The 19880-nt window shown below is 42.5% G+C and overlaps 1 protein-coding gene across 1 annotated transcript in view; it reads left to right on the top strand.

The window, feature by feature from the left end:
* Positions 1-1335: 1335 nt before the first annotated feature.
* Positions 1336-19880, top strand: part of celf2 (CUGBP Elav-like family member 2) — a 620922-nt gene continuing 602377 nt past the window's right edge. The window contains exon 1 of the mRNA XM_062983254.1: positions 1336-1985. Within this exon, the coding sequence (XP_062839324.1) occupies positions 1933-1985 (53 nt within the window). The 5' untranslated portion in view covers positions 1336-1932. The remainder of the gene's footprint in view (positions 1986-19880) is intronic.

The raw sequence follows: 19880 nt of genomic DNA, 5'->3' as shown, positions 1-19880 counted from the left end.
TCCCCTGTTTGGATATCAGCCAGCATGTCAATGACTTAAATCAAGAAACAAGATCTACAGAAATACTCACAGAAACACCTTAGCAAGTGAGAGTCCAAAAGTGGCAGACTAAAACCCAGAACCTCAATCAGTGGCTGATACCAAATGAGAAACTTCCTCCTGATCACACAGAAGCTGGGCAACTTGGAAGGCTCTGAACAGATTGAACTCTGGTACCACGAGATGCCACATAATTTGAAGAGAGGACGTCTTGGAGAAGATAATGATGCTGGGAAAAAGGGAAGGGAAAAGGAAGAGGGGACGACCAAGGGCAAGATGGATGGATGGTATCCTTGAAGTGACTGGCTTGATCTTGAAGGAGCTGAGGCTGGCGATGACAGACAGGAAGCTCTGGCATAGGTTGGTCCATGAGGTCACGAAGAGTAGGAAGCGACTGAATGAATAAACAACAACCATGAGATGCAGCACCAACTCTAGGAAATGGGGCTATAAAATGGTGTTCGCAACATGTGAGTGTGGAGAAGAGCAAACCACAGACCACTAACTACAATGCAACTTGAGTCCTGCCACATGCACAGTGATACCAGAGACACTTCAAGTGTCCAGCTTCTGGCCAAAGGAAATTTCGCATAATGCCAAGTTTTTAACTTTGTCATTTTCTTTATACATTATAGCTGTATTCTCAATTTGCTTCTGACATGATGAATAAAATAAATAGTTGACTCAAAGGCCACTCTTACCTAGCCAATAATTAGAAATAAAGCACCCCAAATTTGTTGATCCAAAAAATAGTTTGCACTCACAAATGGTAGCAATCTCATTACTTCCCTTAAAGAGCCTACTAGGAGAAAAATGCCCTCTTCCCCTCACAAATTAAATAGACACCTTTCACCTCCTGGGATTTTGAATGCAAACAAGGGATTCAAAGTCAAGTACTGCAAGTCATTAAGCACTTTCTCACTCTTTCTCGCTCACTCATATTCTCTTTGCAACCCCCTCCCCCTCCGCCTTCTCATTTCCAGAATAATAGCAATATGCTGCCAAAACCTGGGCTGTTTTGAATTGTGACTCTGAAAGTAACAAATCTGTTGCACATTGCAAGAAAAAAAAACCAACAACAACAAAAAGAAAAAGAGTCAGAGTGAGTTTGGTTTGGTCAATTCAATAGGGGAGGGGGGAAGAAGGGGAGGGAAAAGCTCCGAAAGAAGGAAGGGTGGGGAGTTTGGGAAGGAAAAAAAATGTGTTTGCTTTCAGAGTGTCATAAAATCTCAACTATGGGGAAATGGGAGGGGGATCTTGAACTCTGGGCTATGTCTTAGAAAGCCAGAAAGGGCAGGGAGGTGGGGAGAAAGAATAGCCAACAGCACAAGAAAAATAAACTTGTTCCAGTTTATGATAATCTGTGACTGATTTGCAAGCGGAGTCAGGGAGTTTCCCAAACTGTGATCCCTGCTTGTTCTTGAAGAAAGCAGAGGCAGACAGTGTTCATAAAGGGGGGATTTGACTGGGAGCCTATGCTCGGCTGCACAGTGGACCGCAGATGCAAAAAGGTCAAAAACTGAACCAGTTGAGCAGGAGATCTCCAGAGTTTTCTTCCTGATTCCCTTTTTTTTTTGTTTTCAAGGAGGGAGTGGGGAAAGTGGTGGAGAAATCCAACCCAGGAGTTTGCCAAGCTGTAGAGCACAACAAGATTGACTTGGGAGGGTGGAGGGAGAGCCAGAGGGAGGCTGAAGTTCTTATCAGCTGGAAAAGAAAGAAGAGCTGTGGGTTTTTCTTCTGGACGGTCTGTTGTCATTCCTACACAGCAAGCAGGGAGAGATAGAAAGGAGGGACCGGCTGCTTTGCACAAGCTGCAATTGATTGAGTTGCTTTTGAATTTCTCCTTTCTTTGGAGAGAGAGAGGGGGGACGGAAAAGCAATAGAGAAATTACAATGGTATCTATCATCTCTGATCTGGACCCACTGAAAAGCTGGAAAGTTTTAAGGTAGGTAGGCCTCTCTCTCTCTCTCTCTCTCTCTCCCCCCCCCCCAAATCCTTGCCTTGAACCCCAATCCTAAATGTGTTTCCTGAGCAGCCCTCCCTTCTTGTAAATCCAGTGGTACTGACTCTGGAGTAAACATCTGTACAGCATGAGGTTGTGAAAGCTTGGCTTTGAGGGTCACTGTGTGCGTGTGTGGGGTTCACCCCAACTGAACTGTTGTTTGAGAACCGTGACCTCAATGTGAAGTTGTGGGTTTTAAGAAGCAAAAGGAGTTTGTGGTAAAGAAATCCTCTTTTCAAGATATGGAGAGGCAGGGAGGGAGGGACACTTTAAGCAGATGTTTTAGCAGCAGCTCAGGGGAGAGCTTAAAATATATGCCTTAATGCAGGAAGGAAGAGTTGATTGTCTTATTATTTTAAAGGGGGATTTATCTCCAAGTTGGAGCTGTAATAAGTTTAGTGCCAGTGGATGCTGCTGGAGAGTTTGTGGCTTTTCCCTGACTTACTTCATTGGAGCGAAGCTTTTCTAGGCAACTTCGGCGTTGCTGCTTTCTTAACAAAGGGTGTATCATTAATTTTAGTGGAAAGGGGAATATTTCTCCTATATTTTGAGCTTCATGGAATGCTTTCTGGCTATTACTTGTGTAAGATATGCTTTTGATTCTGCATAGCCGTAGGTTCCTTAGCAGTTGTTGGAGATATATTTATGTATATTTAATACCGTAAATGAACGAGGAAAAAATTCTCCTGAAATCAGGTCTCCAAGGCTGTTTCAATAATATTAGAAATACCAATTAACTTTGTGACAGTGCCCAGTATATTGAGAGGGGGATTTTCCCAAAGTTTGTAGAGAAGAAGAGATTTCAGTAACTTGGAGTAACTTGAATATGGCTAGCTGTCAGCTTCCAGCTGGCTTGTGTTTTTGAAGTATTCTGGACAATGTATACATGTTTGTGAGATGAAATGTTATTGTTTAATGGTCTTTAAAAGAATGGACAGAGGGCTGACAAAACTGTCACCTTACAACCGTTTGTGGGCATGTGTGTTGTGAACAAAAAGAGCACAACCCCCTCCTACATTTACAACATAATGTGTGTGTGAGTCAGTCTCACTGTCTTTAAGTTGCATTGGGTGGATGAGTACTATTTGTGGAATGTTAGTGTACTTGATAAAGGAATTCTCAATGCTGAAGCTCCCCAGTGAGTAATACAATACCTTCAGTATTAGGCGCTGATGGCATGAAGGTCTTCCATATCTGCTGGATTCTTTTATCTTACTTTGCAGAGACAACAGGACCAAAGCTGAAGTGAAACTTTGACTAGCGCTGCATTTCTAAATGTTTCCTTTCATATTTGCAGCCTTGTTCAGTCAAGGCTTTTATGAATTGTGAGTGAGAAACTCCATTTAAAACAAGGTGGGGAATCATTTAGGGGTTTTTTTTTTCTTTCCTAGTTGGCCTGCATACAATTTTTCAGCAGCCTAGGATGTATCCTAAAAGGCTAATGAGCATTTTTTTTCTTGAAAAAGGTATAAAAATACAGCCAGGAAAAAAGGCAAGACACTGACATAAGGATAGAGTTGGAAGAGACCACATGGGTCATCTAGCGCAACCCCCTGCCATGCAGGAAAAGCACAATCAAAGTACCCCTGACAGGTGGTCACAGCCTCCAAAGGAGGAGCTTCCAACACACTCTGAGGCAGTGAGTTCCACTGTTGAACAGCTCTTATAGCCAGGAAGTTCTTCCTACTATTCAATTGGAATCTCCTTTCCTGTGATTTGAACCCATTGCTCTGAGTCCTAGTCTCCAGGACAGCAGCAAACAAGCCCTCTATCTTATGATATCCTTTCAAATGGGTTATTCTGCATTTTCCAGGTTGTATGGCCATGTTCCAGAAGCATTCTCTCCTGACGTTTCACCCACATCTATGGCAGGCATCCTCAGAGGTTGTGAGGTACATGAGGAACATAACCATACACAAAAATGCACAACAACTCAGTGATTCCAGCCATGAAAGCCTTCAACAATACATCCTTTCAAATATTTATACATGGCTATCACGTCTCTTCTCAACCTTCTCTTCTGCAGACAAAAAATACCCAGCTTTTTAAGATGCTCCTCATAGGGATTTATGGTCTCCAAACCTTTAATCATTTCAGTAGTCCTCCTCTGGACACCTTCTAGCTTGTTGATATCTCTCTTGAATTGGGCACAGTATTCCAGGCATTTGAACCAGGACTTAAAGTTGTCTGAACGTAAGGAGGGGGACTTTGTTCTTTAACATTCTTGATATAAAGACTAATATGTATTATGAGGTGGACTTGTTTTGAGAACTCTTGAAAGCAACAGGCTCTTTGAGGATCACATGTTGTTGTTTGTGATTAAGATCATACATGGGAGACCATAACATAAAAGTTCCACAAGAGAACATGTGCTACATCTCTCCTCTCAACCCATCAACTCATGATTTCACCACTGAGCCCACTCTCCTCAGGTTATCCAATGCCTAGTGGAGGGCAGAAGGGAGAATCAAAGAAGCATCGGCTTAGGGCCCCAGAACCAGATGAAGAATGGTTATGTCATGATTTGAGATCTCTGAAGGATCCTGGCTACAGGAATAGATGTTTATCCAATCTTTCCTGATCTTTACCAGGCACATAATGGTTGTGGGCTGGGTACAGGGCATAACAGTGATTCTAAGAGTAGCTGTTGTAGAGGCAGGGAGGATACAATACCAATCTTAGTGATAACCAAAAATAGACATACTAAGGTGTGATTTGGGCTTATACTCGCATATGTCACTAACAGAAGCCAGCCAGTAAAAGCTTATAGCTCAGTATGGCCTAATAAACTTATTGTTTGCTGTTTCAAATCATTTCTGACTTATGGTAACCTTAAGGTGAACCTAGTATTTTCTAAAATTAGAAGTGTGTGACTTGCCCAAAGTTACTTAATAGGTTTTTATGGCCAAGTGGGAATTTAATTCGTCTTGTAAAGAGTTGTAGTCCAATACTCAAACCACGTGTGTGTGATTCTATCAGTTAAAAATACAAGAAAGATCTGGTGGGATCAGCCTAAAGGCATCTCTGGTTCAGCATTCTGTTAACACAATGGCTGATTAGATGTTTCTGAGAAACCTACAAGACAAACTTGGAAATACAGTAGAGTCTCACTTATCCAACATAAACGTTGGATAAGAGAATATGTTGGATAATAAGGAGGGATTAAGGAAAAGCCTATTAAACATCAAATTATGTTATGATTTTACAAATTAAGAACCAAAACATGTTTAACAACAAATTTGACAGAAAAAGTAGTGTTCCGTCCCCCAGGACGATGGTTTGCCTTACCTATTGGTCGTTTGTTTGTTTTCCCTCCTTTACATTTTGTTTGAGCCTCTGGCTGCAAAAGCCTAGGAAAAATGGCTTGGAATCTGCAAGAGCTGGCTGCAGTTTTCTTTGCAGTGATTGGTCAAAGAGTGCAACATCTTAGGACCGCCCTTTTTACCAGGGTCTAGTCTCCATTTTAGAGTTTCATTCTGGCTATAGTCTTCCAACGTGCTGGAGCTGTGCAAGGCTAACTGGGACAAATCATCCTCAAAACCAGGCCAATCTAAGCCTATCCAAATTAGATAAGTATTGAATTATATTGATCTGGAATAGGAAATCTAGTTAGAGGAGCAAAGTTATTCCATCGCTTCTAGAACTAATCTTTGCTGTAAAGATAGGGAAGGAAAGAGTTTCTCCTTCTAATATAGGCAGCGTGATTAGGGTATAGTGGTTTTATAATCACCTTTGCTTTCTGGAACCAGGGATAATTCTGTACCTAAAACCTATGGAAATTTGTTTCATTTTCTGCAACTTTAAGATCTGTGCCAGGTTTACAACCTTGTATGAATAAACATCCTTTTTTTGAAGTTATCCAGACTCAGTCGTTCAATATCTATAGGACAGCTTATAGGGATTTGCAGTTCGCCCGGATAAAGGACAGCACGTTTCAGTTTTATAGCTTTTTATTGTCCGGCGGACGGCACAGTTTTGAGGTAGATCAGCGGTTTTTCCGCTTCAGCTAGCTTGCACGGCCATAGAGACTTTGATTTTGTTGGTCTGTTGCAGTGAAAGCTTGCTGCCAGGCCGAAAGGCAAGTGAGAGAGTGGGGCTCCATTCCTTCAGCCTCTGCAGTATCCTGCTCTTCAGCTCGCGTGTGTGCGCGTAGCCCTGCGGCTGTTTCGGCAATTGCACGGCTGTGCAAAACCCAGCAGTAGGTCCTGGAGGTGGTGAGTCCAGAAGCACTCGGCCGGGACAGTCGCCTGGCGGTGGTGACCTGCCTCATCGTCCTGCGGTGGTGACCTGCCTCATCGTCCTGCGGTGGTGACCTGCCTCATCGTCCTGCGGTGGTGACCTGCCTCATCGTCCTGCGGTGGTGACCTGCCTCATCGTCCTGCGGTGGTGACCTGCTTCATCGACCTGCGGTGGTGACCTCCCTTCACAGCGGGGAGGAGGCGTCTCTTCTCTCCTCCTTTCCAAAGCCAGCCTCGGTGCTCCTTCGGCGGCAGGCCTCGAGCCGCAGAGCACGAGGTGCTTGAAAATTTGGCGAAGTCGCCATTTTGGCAGTTTACGTCACTCGGGCAAGGGAGGTATCAAGTGGCAAGTTGCTGTCAGTTGACATTTTGCAGCTTGCCCACCAAAGTCTGGCTCCAAAGGTCACAATCTTTGTAAAGTATAGTTACTTAGTGATATATATTGCTATGGTTAAGTGCTGTGAATTGTATTATATATTGAATTTGCTTTTATTGTAAATTTACTTGCAGGTATATTGCATTTGCCTTTGTTGTAAATTTACTTGCTATTAAGAATACATAATGTCTATGCAATTTCAAGATGATACAGATGGCGTACCTCCTTCTGAGGCTGAAAGTAGGAATGAAAGGCCCCAAAGGATAAAGCACCCTTCAGCCAAGATGCTAGCCCATCTAATAGATGAAAAGGAGCTCCTCCATGTGAGGTTAGGTTCGGCATGGGAGCGAATTGTAACATTAATGGACAGAATAGAGAGCTTGGGTATCACAAAGGTGCCAGCCATATTACAGACAGACCTCAAAGAAGCCTTCGGTCTTTGGAGGGGTTTAGTGTCTAAGATAGTCCAGGTCCTCGAGCGCATTAACGCCAAGGATTCAGAGTTAGAAATAGGGAGTGTTTTAGCTGACACTAATGAGAAAGAAAATAGGGTGAGGGCAATCCTAGCTTCCTTATGCAGCCATGAGACCAATCTTTTGAAATCACCTGCTGTGGCACTTAGTCTTAAGTCCAACCGCTCTAGCCAGGTATCTAAACTAAGGGAGCGTGCATCGTCTAAACACAGCCACTCTAGCAAGTCTTCTGCTGCTGGGAGTGCCATCTCTTCCCTAGCTGCCTTGCACATTAAGGAGGCTGCACGTCTGGAGCTAAAGAGCAAGGTAGCGGGGGCGGAGGCTGATGCTAAGGCAGCTGATCTCACCCTTCCCTTTAAAGAAGAAGAGCAACGACTGCAAATAGAACAGGCCCGTAGACAAAGCGAAATGCAAATGGAACAGGCCCGTAGACAAAGCGAAATGCAAATAGAACAAGCTCGTATAGAGATGCTTAGAATAAAGATGGATGCCGCAGCCAAAAGGGTAAGGGCTGAGACTTTGGCCAAGGCCCTAATTGAGCCACTCACAGAAGAAAATGTAAGCCAGTTACCAATACAGGACCCTTCTGCCAAAGTGTTTGCGCACCTTGGCAGCATGTACAGCCAGTTTTCGGATGAGGAACAGGGAGACTTCTCTCCTTACCCAGAGCAGGGCCCCAAAGTCACTTTTGAGTTTCCTGCAGAGCAGAGCGTCATAGCGGGGAGCTCACCCTTGCTCGAGCTACCTGTGCCTCCTGCTAAAACCCTAGGTCAGTCAAACAGGGCCTCAAGGCCGAGCGCTAGTTGGCCCCTACAGACAGCTGCACAGGGAACCATCGATTCGTCAGTGGTCGATGTCATCCCTCCAAGAGGCCAAAGGTTGACGCAAGGTACACGGTGGGAGTCCACTCCACAACAGCAAACTCCTCAATTGTTCCCTTCGACGCCGGAGTCCCAGCTTGTCTCCATCATCAGAAGTCCCAGAAGAGATCTTAAGGACAAGGGTGTCGAAAAGTTTTCGGACAAGCCTGAGGAATTTCTTCTCTGGAAGGCCACCTTCCAGAGAGCAATCAGAGACTTAAAGTTATTGCCTGAGGAAGAACTGACTCTTCTGGCTGCATGGTTGGGCCCAGCCTCATCCTCACAAGTTAAGAAGATCTACGCAGCCCACGTAGCCGATCCCGACAAAGCCCTGGAAAAGGCCTGGGCCAGGTTGCAGCAGAGGTATGGGGCCAGCACAGAGATTGAAGCATCTCTTATGGACAAGCTCCAAAGGTTCCCAGCTTTAAAACTCAAAGACTTCAAACTCTTGTGGGACCTCAGCGATCTCCTTGCGGAATTAGAGTCGGCCAAGGAGAATCCAGAACTGCCCGGTTTGAAGTGCCTCGATCAGCACCTGTCCCAGAGGCAGATCTTGACCAAGCTGCCCTTCACTTTGCAAGAACGCTGGGGACAGGAGGTCTTCAACTACAAGGAGGCCCACTCCCAGGCATACCCTCCATTTTCTCATTTGGTCCAGTTCATCACCAGGGCAGCCAGAGAAAGGAATGATCCACAGACGGGCCTCCCCACCTTATACCAAGGGACCCAGCCAGAGAAGGCACCTGAAGTGGACAAGAAACCACCTAGAGAGGCCAATAGACCTGTCAGCGTAAAGGCAGTCGAAACTCAACACAAGACTGACGAACCCAGGTCGGAGGTAAAAGAGTTGCTTTGCCCTATTCACCAAAAGCCTCACAGCTTGGCCAACTGCAGGGAGTTTAGTAGAAAGACATACAAAGAAAGGCAACAGCTAGTTCAAAAGCAGGGAATCTGCTTTAGATGCTGTGGAGCAACTCCACACTTTGCATCCAACTGCAAAGAAAACATCAAGTGTGAGAAATGCAACAGCCTCAAGCATTGCACCGCAATGCACAACTCCAATATCATCTCCCACCCCAAAGAGAACGCTTCACCAAAAGAAAAGTCAGCAGTCGAAGACACCGACAAGCCAGCCGTACCAGAGATGCAGGTGGAGGTTTCAGCAGTCGCCTGCACAGAACTATGCTCTGACTCGCACCAGTACAGAGTTTGTCATCCTATCTGCCTAGCGGATGTATATCCAGCCAAGAGCCCTTGGCTTAGAAAGAGACTCTATGTGGCCCTGGATTCACAGAGCGACGCCTCCCTGGCTACTCCAGAGTTCTTCCGCATGTTTGACCTTAAAACCAAGATGGTCGACTACACTATGACTACGTGTGCAGGAAAAAAGAAGTTGCAGGGTCGCATAGCATCTGGCTTTGTTGTCTCCTCTTGCGACCAGAAGAGACAGTTCAAGTTGCCAGACCTGATTGAGTGTTCCTCCATCCCTCGGAACAAAAAACAAATTGTAACTAGAGAAGTTGTGGAGGCTCATCCACATTTGCGACGGTTAAAGAATGCTATACCAGCCTTTCGGCCAGATGTGGACATTGCCCTTTTGCTTGGCTCGGACTGCCCGAGCTTGTTCTGTGTGAACGACCAAGTTAAAGGACCTCCAGGTGCACCTATCGCACAACAATTGCCATTAGGCTGGACAGTCATAGGCCCAGTGTGCATAAACAAGATGCACCCACCATCGTCGTTGGACTCCAATCAAGCACAGGTGCTTAAAGGTGGACGTCCTACGCTTGTGCGCAGTTGCCTAAGTCATATCTCAGTCTACTGCCAAGCAATAACTCCAGAGTATTCCTCCATCTTCAAAGTCTCTGAGAGAGACGAAGCCACAGCGCTCTCGAAAGATGAGCAAAGGTTTTCGGACATTATGAATGCTCAAGTCTCACGAAGTGCAGAGGTGAAAGCCTGCAAATCAACCACAGAAATCAAGATGGGCCAAAGATCTTGTCTGGAACGACACCATTTTGAACGTTTTTCGGAGTGGCACAGTCTTCTTAGAGCAGTTGCTAGGCTTATACATCGCTTAGTCTGCAAAGATAGTCAGCCTTTGCAAGTTCAGGACATGTTGAAGGCTAAGGGAGTAATATTCAGGTCAGTTCAGAGGCATGAGTTTAGTCTAGAAATAGCCAGGTTAGAACAAGGGATTGACATCCCCAGCCGGAGTTTCTTGCGTGAGTTAAACCCATTTCTAGACAAGGAGGGCATTTTAAGAGTGGGAGGGAGGTTAGCTAAGGCTAAACTCAAAGTGTGTATAAAGAACCCCATCATTGTACCCCCCAATAGCCATATTGCTTTGCTGTTGGTTCGTCACTACCATGAGAAAATCCATCATCAAGGTAGAACTCTGACTGAGGCGACCCTTAGAAATGAAGGTCTGTGGGTAGTTAATGCCAAAAGGTTGGTCAACAGTTGTATTTTCAAATGTGTTAAATGCAGGCGCCTTCGGCGAAACTGTCAAAGTCAGTTGATGGCAGAACTACCTCAGGATAGGACTTTGACAGACCCACCCTTTTCCCATGTGGGAATCGATGTGTTTGGTCCTTGGGAGGTTGTCACTAGGAAAACCAGGGGTGGTGTTGTAAATAACAAGAGGTGGGCAGTTTTGTTTACTTGTTTAGTAATACGAGCTGTCCATATAGAAGTCATAGAGGGAATGGACACTTCATCATTCATAAATGCCTTGAAAAAGTTTATAGCCCTCAGAGGGCCAATTAAGTCAATTTGGTCGGACTGTGGCACCAATTTTGCATGTGCAGACCTTAGCCAACCACTTCTGGAAGAGGTGGAAGGCCGAATACTTAAGCCAGCTTCCAACCAGAAGACTCTGGCAAACCCCAAAGGACAATGTCAAGGTGGGAAACCTTGTGTTGCTAAAGGACAAAGACTTGCCCCGCTATACCTGGCCTATGGGCATTATACTAAAGACCTTTCCTTGCCCTGACGGTAAGGTTAGAAAAGTTCAGGTAAAGACTCATAGTAAGGACAAAATGTTTGTCCTAGACAGGCCAACCAGCAATCTCGTGTTGCTTGTCCAAAGTGTGTAAGTTTTATACTGTTTTATTGTTGTGTATACAAAGGTGTTTGTATGTTTTTGATTGGTAAATTCCCACATCCTGGGAATTTAGCGGGGAGTGTTCCGTCCCCCAGGACGATGGTTTGCCTTCCTATTGGTCGTTTGTTTGTTTTCCCTCCTTTACATTTTGTTTGAGCCTCTGGCTGCAAAAGCCTAGGAAAAATGGCTTGGAATCTGCAAGAGCTGGCTGCAGTTTTCTTTGCAGTGATTGGTCAAAGAGTGCAACATCTTAGGACCGCCCTTTTTACCAGGGTCTAGTCTCCATTTTAGAGTTTCATTCTGGCTATAGTCTTCCAACGTGCTGGAGCTGTGCAAGGCTAACTGGGACAAATCATCCTCAAAACCAGGCCAATCTAAGCCTATCCAAATTAGATAAGTATTGAATTATATTGATCTGGAATAGGAAATCTAGTTAGAGGAGCAAAGTTATTCCATCGCTTCTAGAACTAATCTTTGCTGTAAAGATAGGGAAGGAAAGAGTTTCTCCTTCTAATATAGGCAGCGTGATTAGGGTATAGTGGTTTTATAATCACCTTTGCTTTCTGGAACCAGGGATAATTCTGTACCTAAAACCTATGGAAATTTGTTTCATTTTCTGCAACTTTAAGATCTGTGCCAGGTTTACAACCTTGTATGAATAAACATCCTTTTTTTGAAGTTATCCAGACTCAGTCGTTCAATATCTATAGGACAGCTTATAGGGATTTGCAGTTCGCCCGGATAAAGGACAGCACGTTTCAGTTTTATAGCTTTTTATTGTCCGGCGGACGGCACAAGTAGTTCAATGTGCAGTAATGCTACATAGTAATTACTGTTAGAACCAAAACATTACAAAGTATTGAAAACATTGACTATGAAAACATTGACTACTAAAAGGCAGACTCTTTTGGATAATCCAGAACGTTGGATAAGCAAATGTTGGATAAGTGAGACTCTACTGTAATACCATATCCCATTCTTGAACTCTAGTTGCTGATTTTCAAAGACATAATACCATTTCTGAATCTGATCACTTATAGATGTCATGATTAGTAGCCCCTGGATAGGTTTATTTTCCATCAATCTAACTAATCCCCATTCCACAGCTGTTCATGCAGATCCACATCTTGCAGCAATGAATCCATAGATTAATTATGCAACACATTAGGTCTTAAACACATGCATTAGGATCTAGAATCATAGGACTTCATCACATTAGACAATTTCCCCCTTTCTAGACACTGTTACCCTGTTTCCCTGAAAATAAGACATCCTCGAAAAATAAGACCTAGTAGAAGTTTTGCTGAATTGCTAAATATAAGGCCTCCCCCGAAAGTAAGACCTAGCAAAGTTTTTGTTTGGAAGCATGCACCTGCCAAACCAGAGCATGCAGGATTGGTAAATGTATATACTAGTTGTACATGGAAATAATGGTAGTAACATGAAATTCTTGATAGGATTCACAGTTTGTCTTGTTATGTTGGTTTGTGATGACAACTACTGTACAGTATATAATAAATGTTCATTTTTTGTTCAACAATAAATGTGAATTCTTCTTCATAGAAAAATAAGACATCCCCTGAAAATAAGACCTAGAGCATCTTTGGGAGCAAAAATTAATATAAGACACTGTCTTATTTTCGGGGAAACACGGTAGATGGAAATCCCTCAGTTGCCATCATATGACACAAACCTAGTTTCAGTGGTCGCTTGATGGTACCCAGTGCTTTCATTCAAAAAACATGTTATTTGGAGCTGGCAATCTAGCAGTTCCAGCCATCTGTATGTGCCTAGATTTGGGTAAAATTATGGATTTTCCCATGTGATGGCAACTGGTCATTTTCGCTGTGCCGTTTTATGACATCAGTTGGTGGGCAAAAAGTGGGCGGTTACAACTTTAACCGTAAATCTTTTATCGCTGCCATTATTGTCAGAGTAATGCTATAGCACTATAGCATTTCCTGGATGATGCAATACATGCTAGACACAAATTTCATTTAAACACTATCTATACACAAATCCCACATTAACAATTACTCCCTCAGGTTTATCTTTACTGTCAGTCCCTGCAGTTGTAGATAAGTCCCCCCTCCCTTCTTAAAAGAAATGTTTTGCCTCCATCTTGATTAACCAATGCAAGTTCCAAAGTAAGTAATAACCATACACTCCTGTTTCGGTAGTCAGGTTACCCAAACACCAGCCACTGACACGATGTCAACCTTACTTAGTTCTCTGATCTGTGAAATTTTCACACTCCTGTATTCGTGCAGTGAGTGAGTCTTTTAAGGAAAAAAGAGTGGGAGAAGTGGGATAGGCGGGGACTCCACCAATGCATGTGATGGCAAATAAAGCAAGATAATCTGGATAAGAAGAACAAATGTGATAGTGGAGAAATAATTCTTCATTTTATTTAAACATGGGCTAACACTGAACACTAACAACAAGGTCCAGATCAACCCAAATCAACTTATATAATTTGTTTAATATGATGAGGTCCATAAAGTTGGAAGAGAGCATAAGAGACATCCAATCCCTTGCCATGTGGTAATACACAGTTAAAGCCAGTTCTCATGAGATTTGCTGAAACCTGTCTTTGTCCCCATTGGGAGGTTGTATTCTATGGATCCCTCAAGGCATAGCAAATGGGGTCCACCACTGTGTATGCATAAGAGGTATGTACAGCCAACCCTGTATTGTATTATGCTTTTGCAAATTATGAATGTATCACAGCACTGTTTACAGAAAAAACATAAACATTTTCCACTTTTTACCAGAGTTGCATACCTTTCAGCATTTCAAGGATGAAAACTGTGACAAGTGTAGTGAAGTAACAGAGTGTAATCAAGATGGGAAACGTTATTTATCTACTTATTTGAAGTATTTGAGTATCATCTCACAAGGGCTTCCAGGGAAGCACACAGAGTCTAGGAAAGACAGTAGTAATTGGCTTTTATCAATGTGTCTGCTTGCAAATTTTGTATAGAAATAAATATATATTTTCCATTTAAAAATCCTACATGGAAGCAACCAAGAACAGACTTGTAGATGGGAAACCTACTGTGAAACAATAAGTTTGTTCTTGAAGGAAGCAAAGAGTAATTTTAACAATATTCTTCTCACTGCGAGAAAGTATTCAAAAGCTGCATAGTTTTATACATTTAATTGCACTTTGAGACTTATTCCACACAAAACCCACACATGGCTGTTTTGCATAGAAAGACAAGGATGTTCTATGCAGAAAATAGTATTTCTACACATAAGCATTGTTATTGTGCAGAAACTGTTGTTTTCTATGGAAATCAACTACAGTAGAGTCTCACTTATCCAAGCCTCGCTTATCCAAGCCTCTGGATAATCCAAGCCATTTTTGTCGTCAATGTTTTCAATATATCGTGATATTTTGGTGCTAAATTCGTAAATACAGTAATTACAACTTAACATTACTGCGTATTGAACTACTTTTTCTGTCGGATTTGTTGTATAACATGAAGTTTTGGTGCTTAATTTGTAAAATCATAACCTACTTTGATGTTTAATAGGCTTTTCCTTAATCCCTCCTTATTATCCAAGATATTCGCTTATCCAAGCTTCTGCCGGCCCGTTTAGCTTGGATAAGTGAGACTCTACTGTATATGTGAATTTTGCACAGTAGAAGTCCTCTCTTGAGAATTTTTTCTTTAGTCCAGGATATAAATACAGTATAAAATCCACATTTGTGGGACCAATGCCCAATACATTTATCAATTTCCAATGAAATACATCTTCTCTAGGTATTTTCTAGATCAGTGGTTCTCAACCTGTGGGTCCCCAGGTGTTTTGGCTTACAACTCCCAGAAATCCCAGCCAGTTTACCAGCTGTTAGGATATCTGGGAGTTGAAGGCCAAAATCTTATGGGAACCCCAGGTTGAGAACCACTGTTCTAGATCCTCTAGTGCAGTGGTCCTCAACCTGTGGGTCCCCAGATGTTTTGACCTTCAGCTCCCAGAGTTGTAGGCCAAAACACCTGGGGACCAACAGGTTGAGAACCACTGCTCTAATGTGTCTCTGTGATATCCCTGGGCCAAAGGTCCTCCATTTCAATAAGGTTTGCCATTATCCATGATTTTGTGTATTCAGGAATGTATTCCCCCATGTATATGGGGGTCTCACTATACTTTTCCCTTCCCTACAAAACACAAAGCACTGCAAATGCCACTGTAATATACAAACGTTTAGTGCAATGTTTCTCAAACTCTCAATGTTTCTCCTCCAGGTGTTTTGGTCTTCAGCTCTCAGAAATACAATCTGGCTTACCAGCTGTTAGGAATTGTGGGAGCTGAGGTCCAAAACAGCTGGAAGAGCACAGTTTGAGAAACTCTGCTTTAGTGATTCTTTTCTTTTCTTTTGAAATTGACATAAGGCTTGCTTGTCACTAAACCTCTGCTGTTCTAAAGAAGTCATAAATGCAGGAATACCACTTGTTATTTTTCTGTTTTTCTATTATGGGAAGATGGTTGATACTTCTCTGGGTGCTTCTCTGATTCATACTTTCTCATATAGGCTGTTCATAGGTGTGCCTCTTTCTGGGTTCTGTATATCAACTATTTTTTTTTGTGTCAGGAGCAACCAGAGTTGCTTCTGGAGTGAGAGAATTGGCCATCTGCAAGGACGTTGCCCAGGGGATGCCCAGATATTTTGATGTTTTACCATCCTTGTAGGAGACTTCTCTCATGTCCCCGCATGAAGCTGGAACTGATAGAGGGAGCTCATCCGCGCTCTCCCCGGGTGGGATTCGAACCTGGCAGCCTTCAGGGCAGCAACCCAACCTTCAAGTCACGAGGCTTTTATCCCCTAGGCCACCGGAGGCTCCTATATCAACTATGATTGAATATCAAAACAGAGTGGCACTTTAAACCTCAACACACACAAACACACACACTCGCACACACACACACACTCTCATTTGATACACATGTATTATCTTAAAATAATGTGCCAATGAAGGACTTGAATGCAGAACCCTTCTGTTTCTACATAGCATGGCATTGGACTGAATAACCCATGGGGTCTCTTCCAATTCTATAATTCTGTGCTCAGTATTACTGCAACATTTGGTGCAATCTTAAAGCTCTAAATAAAAATAAAAGCAAATACAATATAAACATTGCATTTCAAAGAATTTATCCTGAAAATATAAACATTAAAAAACCCTACTACATAGGTCAAAAACTATAGATCTTTTCCAACTCCAGCTCTCCCTCTACTTCTGAACTCAGCTAGTGGGATTGACACCTTTCATAGGGTTTCCTCACCCAGTAGGTCCAAACAATACCCATAGTGGCATATTGGCAGGCACTATACACAGAGGATCCATTTAGCTATTGTTAGCTGTTGTGTACTGCTAGATAGGTTTATGTAAGAAATCTGAATTGTCAAAGTAGAGTTCCTCTTCACCTGACAGTCTCCAATACTTCTCAACATGAACATACACATCAATGATGTTAGACTAAGTAAAACCAGAGAAATATTACTTGCCTTTATTTTATTTATTTTTAAATAGTGGTTCTCTTATTTTCCAAAAGGAGTGATATTTATCCAAATTCAGCTTGGCTCTTTGACTTCTTTTTCATGTTCATAAGTGAAAATGCAGTGTACAGAAATGATGACAACAATATGAGATGACATGCTAAAGGGTTTTTATTTTTGTGCTGAAAGGTTGGAACATAACTCAAGAGCATTTTTATCCAGTGATTTAAACAGGTCATACTCAACAGCATGATGCTAGGCAACAACATATATATATATATGCCACGTGTTACAGAAATGCTATTCTGGGAACACTGCAGAAAATATATAAAAGCTTTTTCAAAAGAAAATATGAGGCTGCATCTGTATCCAACTTTGTTGAGAAAATCAGGTTAATGCTTTGCTTCAGTTGAACAAGAGGAAGGAAGAATAGATTTCATGGTGCAAATATTTATATCCTTAGAAAAAGCCCCTCCCGTTCCAAGAGCTGAGTCACACCTTTCTTGGATCACAAAACAGGTATAAAATTCCACTTTCAAAACTGGAAGAAATAATGAGTTCATGTTTCCAGAGCTTGAACGTAGCATGTTACAAATAACTAGTTGTTTCCGTTTTTTTTTTTTCTTCTTTGTAGCGAAATTACATTCTAACTCCACTCAATGATTGATAATGCTTTCTGGGATGCAGATAGCTTTAGTTATTTTTCCTGTCATGGAGACCACTGGAGGACTATCACACAGTTTAATGGTTCGCTTGTCTGATGCTTTGTTTTGTGTGTTGAAAGGCGGTTATCTGGACAGGTAGAAATTACATTTTGTACAATAGGCTATAAATCCATAACATATTGTCTAATATTTCACAGATGAAACCAGGACATGTGTGGATAAACAACAGCAGAGCATGGAAAGATGGCAAAGGGTGGTAGTCTCCCTTCCAAGTATTAACCAGGGATCACCCTGCTTAGCTTCCAAAATCAGGCAGAATCTGGTGCCCACAGGGTATTTAGGCTGCTTTGAGCCAATTGTTCAGAGCCCCCGTTGGCACAGCAGGTTGAACCACCGAGCTTCTGAACTTGGTGACTGAAAGGTCAGAGGTTCGAATCCAGACTGAGCTCCCACTGTTAGCCCCAGCCCCAATTTGAAAACATGCAAATGTGAGTAGATCAATAGATACAGCTCTGGCAGGAAGGTAACAGTGCTCCATGCAGTCATGCTGGCCACATGATCTTGGAAATGTCTATGGACAACTCCGTCTCTTCAGCTTAGAAATGAAGATGAGCACAAACCCCCAGAGTCAGACACGACTAGACTTAATGTCAGGGGAAAACTTTTACTTTACCTAAGCCAATTGCTAGCATTAATCAGAATAGAATCACTCAATCAACTGCTGAATTGTAAGTCAACCTTCTGGTTCAATGTATTAACTCGAGTTGGGACTAGCAATTGCATTTAGGCTTTAATTCATATTTGTTCATTTTGTCTAAATGTTCTACGAATCCAGAAGAGAAGCAGAGACTGCTTCAGTCCAGGCTAAGGTGACATCCATTCTTCTCTTCTGGCTGCAGCTCTTCTTCTCCAGCTTTCCTCAAGCATCTCCACTGTAGCATGCTCACCACTAAAAACAAATGAATTCTCAAAGTTTTCCAAAGTGCATGACAACCTGCCTTTGGAATTGTGGAGAGCTTCTAAAGCGGTTCATGGTGTGGCACAGAAACGGTTGTCCAATGTCAAAAGTGTTCTACTAGGCTAGACAGAGCCCTTTGCACAGGCTGAAAACATCTCCAGCCTCATCTCTCAATTTTAAATTGCATAAATGTTACTAATTAACTATCTATTACTTTATCAACAGAACCATTTGCTAGATGGCAAAGGCCAGGAAAAATTAAAAGAGGGTGCTTACACTTTTTTTTGGTATTTATATTCATTTATTTTACCTAATTAATTTGCTGTCCTTCAGCAGAGTCTCCGAAGTGGATTAAATGAATCTCTGGAAAATCTCTCAGGACACCAGAGCAGACTCCCAGTTTAAATGTGACAGCTCAAGTGCAGAGAAGGGCAACCAAGATTATTAAGGGACTAGAGTAAATCTCATTGCATAGACGAACATGTGAGTAAGGAGTACATGGAATCATAGGGTTTGAAGAGACCCCAAGGGCCTTCCAGTCCATTCCCATTCTTCCATGCAGGAATATGCAATTAAAGCACTCCTGAGAGGTGACCATCCTGTCTGTGGTTCAAAACCTCTGCCACAGTCCCAGGCAGTGTGTTCTACTGTCAAACAGATCTTACTGTCAGGATGTTCTTTCCAATGTTTAGGTAGAATCTCTTTTCCTGTCATTTGAATCTATTGCAACATATCTCAATAGCTGACAATCCCACAGCACTCGTATCACATCTCTCTTCACTTATGCAATTGCACTGAATCACCAATCCGTGGTCATAGTTGTACTTCCGCACACTCTTGTAAGCCTGCTTTCCTCCACTTCCATTGCTCCATAATTTTTAAAGAAATTTTGCAGTTTCAGTAGTGGATAACAAAAATAAAAAATAAAAAAAATTATAGTAAAATATTTAAATAAGCAGCTCATGAATAGCAAGAACGGGAGATGGAGAAGAGGAGAAAACCTCACCTAACATCACGTCACTGTCAGCATGTCTGCACAGAAGATGGGCAGACTCATTGCACACATTGATGGTAATGTTGTGGGATTACCAATTATTAACAGGTTTTGCCCATCAATACCAGGAAATGGGTTAATCGTGGAAAAAAGACAGACTGACAGTGGGATGCACATGCATCCATAGTTTAATGCTGTTGTTTCTGCGTCATGTAAGGTGCCTGCATTTGTTTATGCTGGCATATCCTATGGTTCCTACCTTTTATTCATTTTCTAGCTGTAAACAAATATATATATATATATATATATATATATATATATATATATATATATTCATGTCAGGAGCAACCTGAGTTGTTTCTGGTGTGAGAGAATTGGCCGTCTGCAAGAACGTTGCCCAGAGAACTCCCAGATGTTTTGATTTTTTTACCATCCTTGTGGGAGGCTTCTCTCATGTCCCTGCATGGAGCTGGAACTGATAGAGGGAGCTCATCCACGGTCTCCCTGGGTGGGATCCGAACCTGGCAGCCTTCAGGTCAGCAACCCAACCTTCAACTCACAAGGCTTTAATCCACTAGGCCATCGGGGGCTCCATAACAAATATAATAATAATAATGATAATGATAATAATAATAATTTATTCGTATATCCCGCCCCATCTC

Source organism: Anolis carolinensis, chromosome 5 (genome assembly GCF_035594765.1).
Source record: "Anolis carolinensis isolate JA03-04 chromosome 5, rAnoCar3.1.pri, whole genome shotgun sequence".
NCBI lineage: Eukaryota > Metazoa > Chordata > Lepidosauria > Squamata > Dactyloidae > Anolis > Anolis carolinensis.
This window is presented reverse-complemented; position numbering and strand designations above follow the sequence as displayed.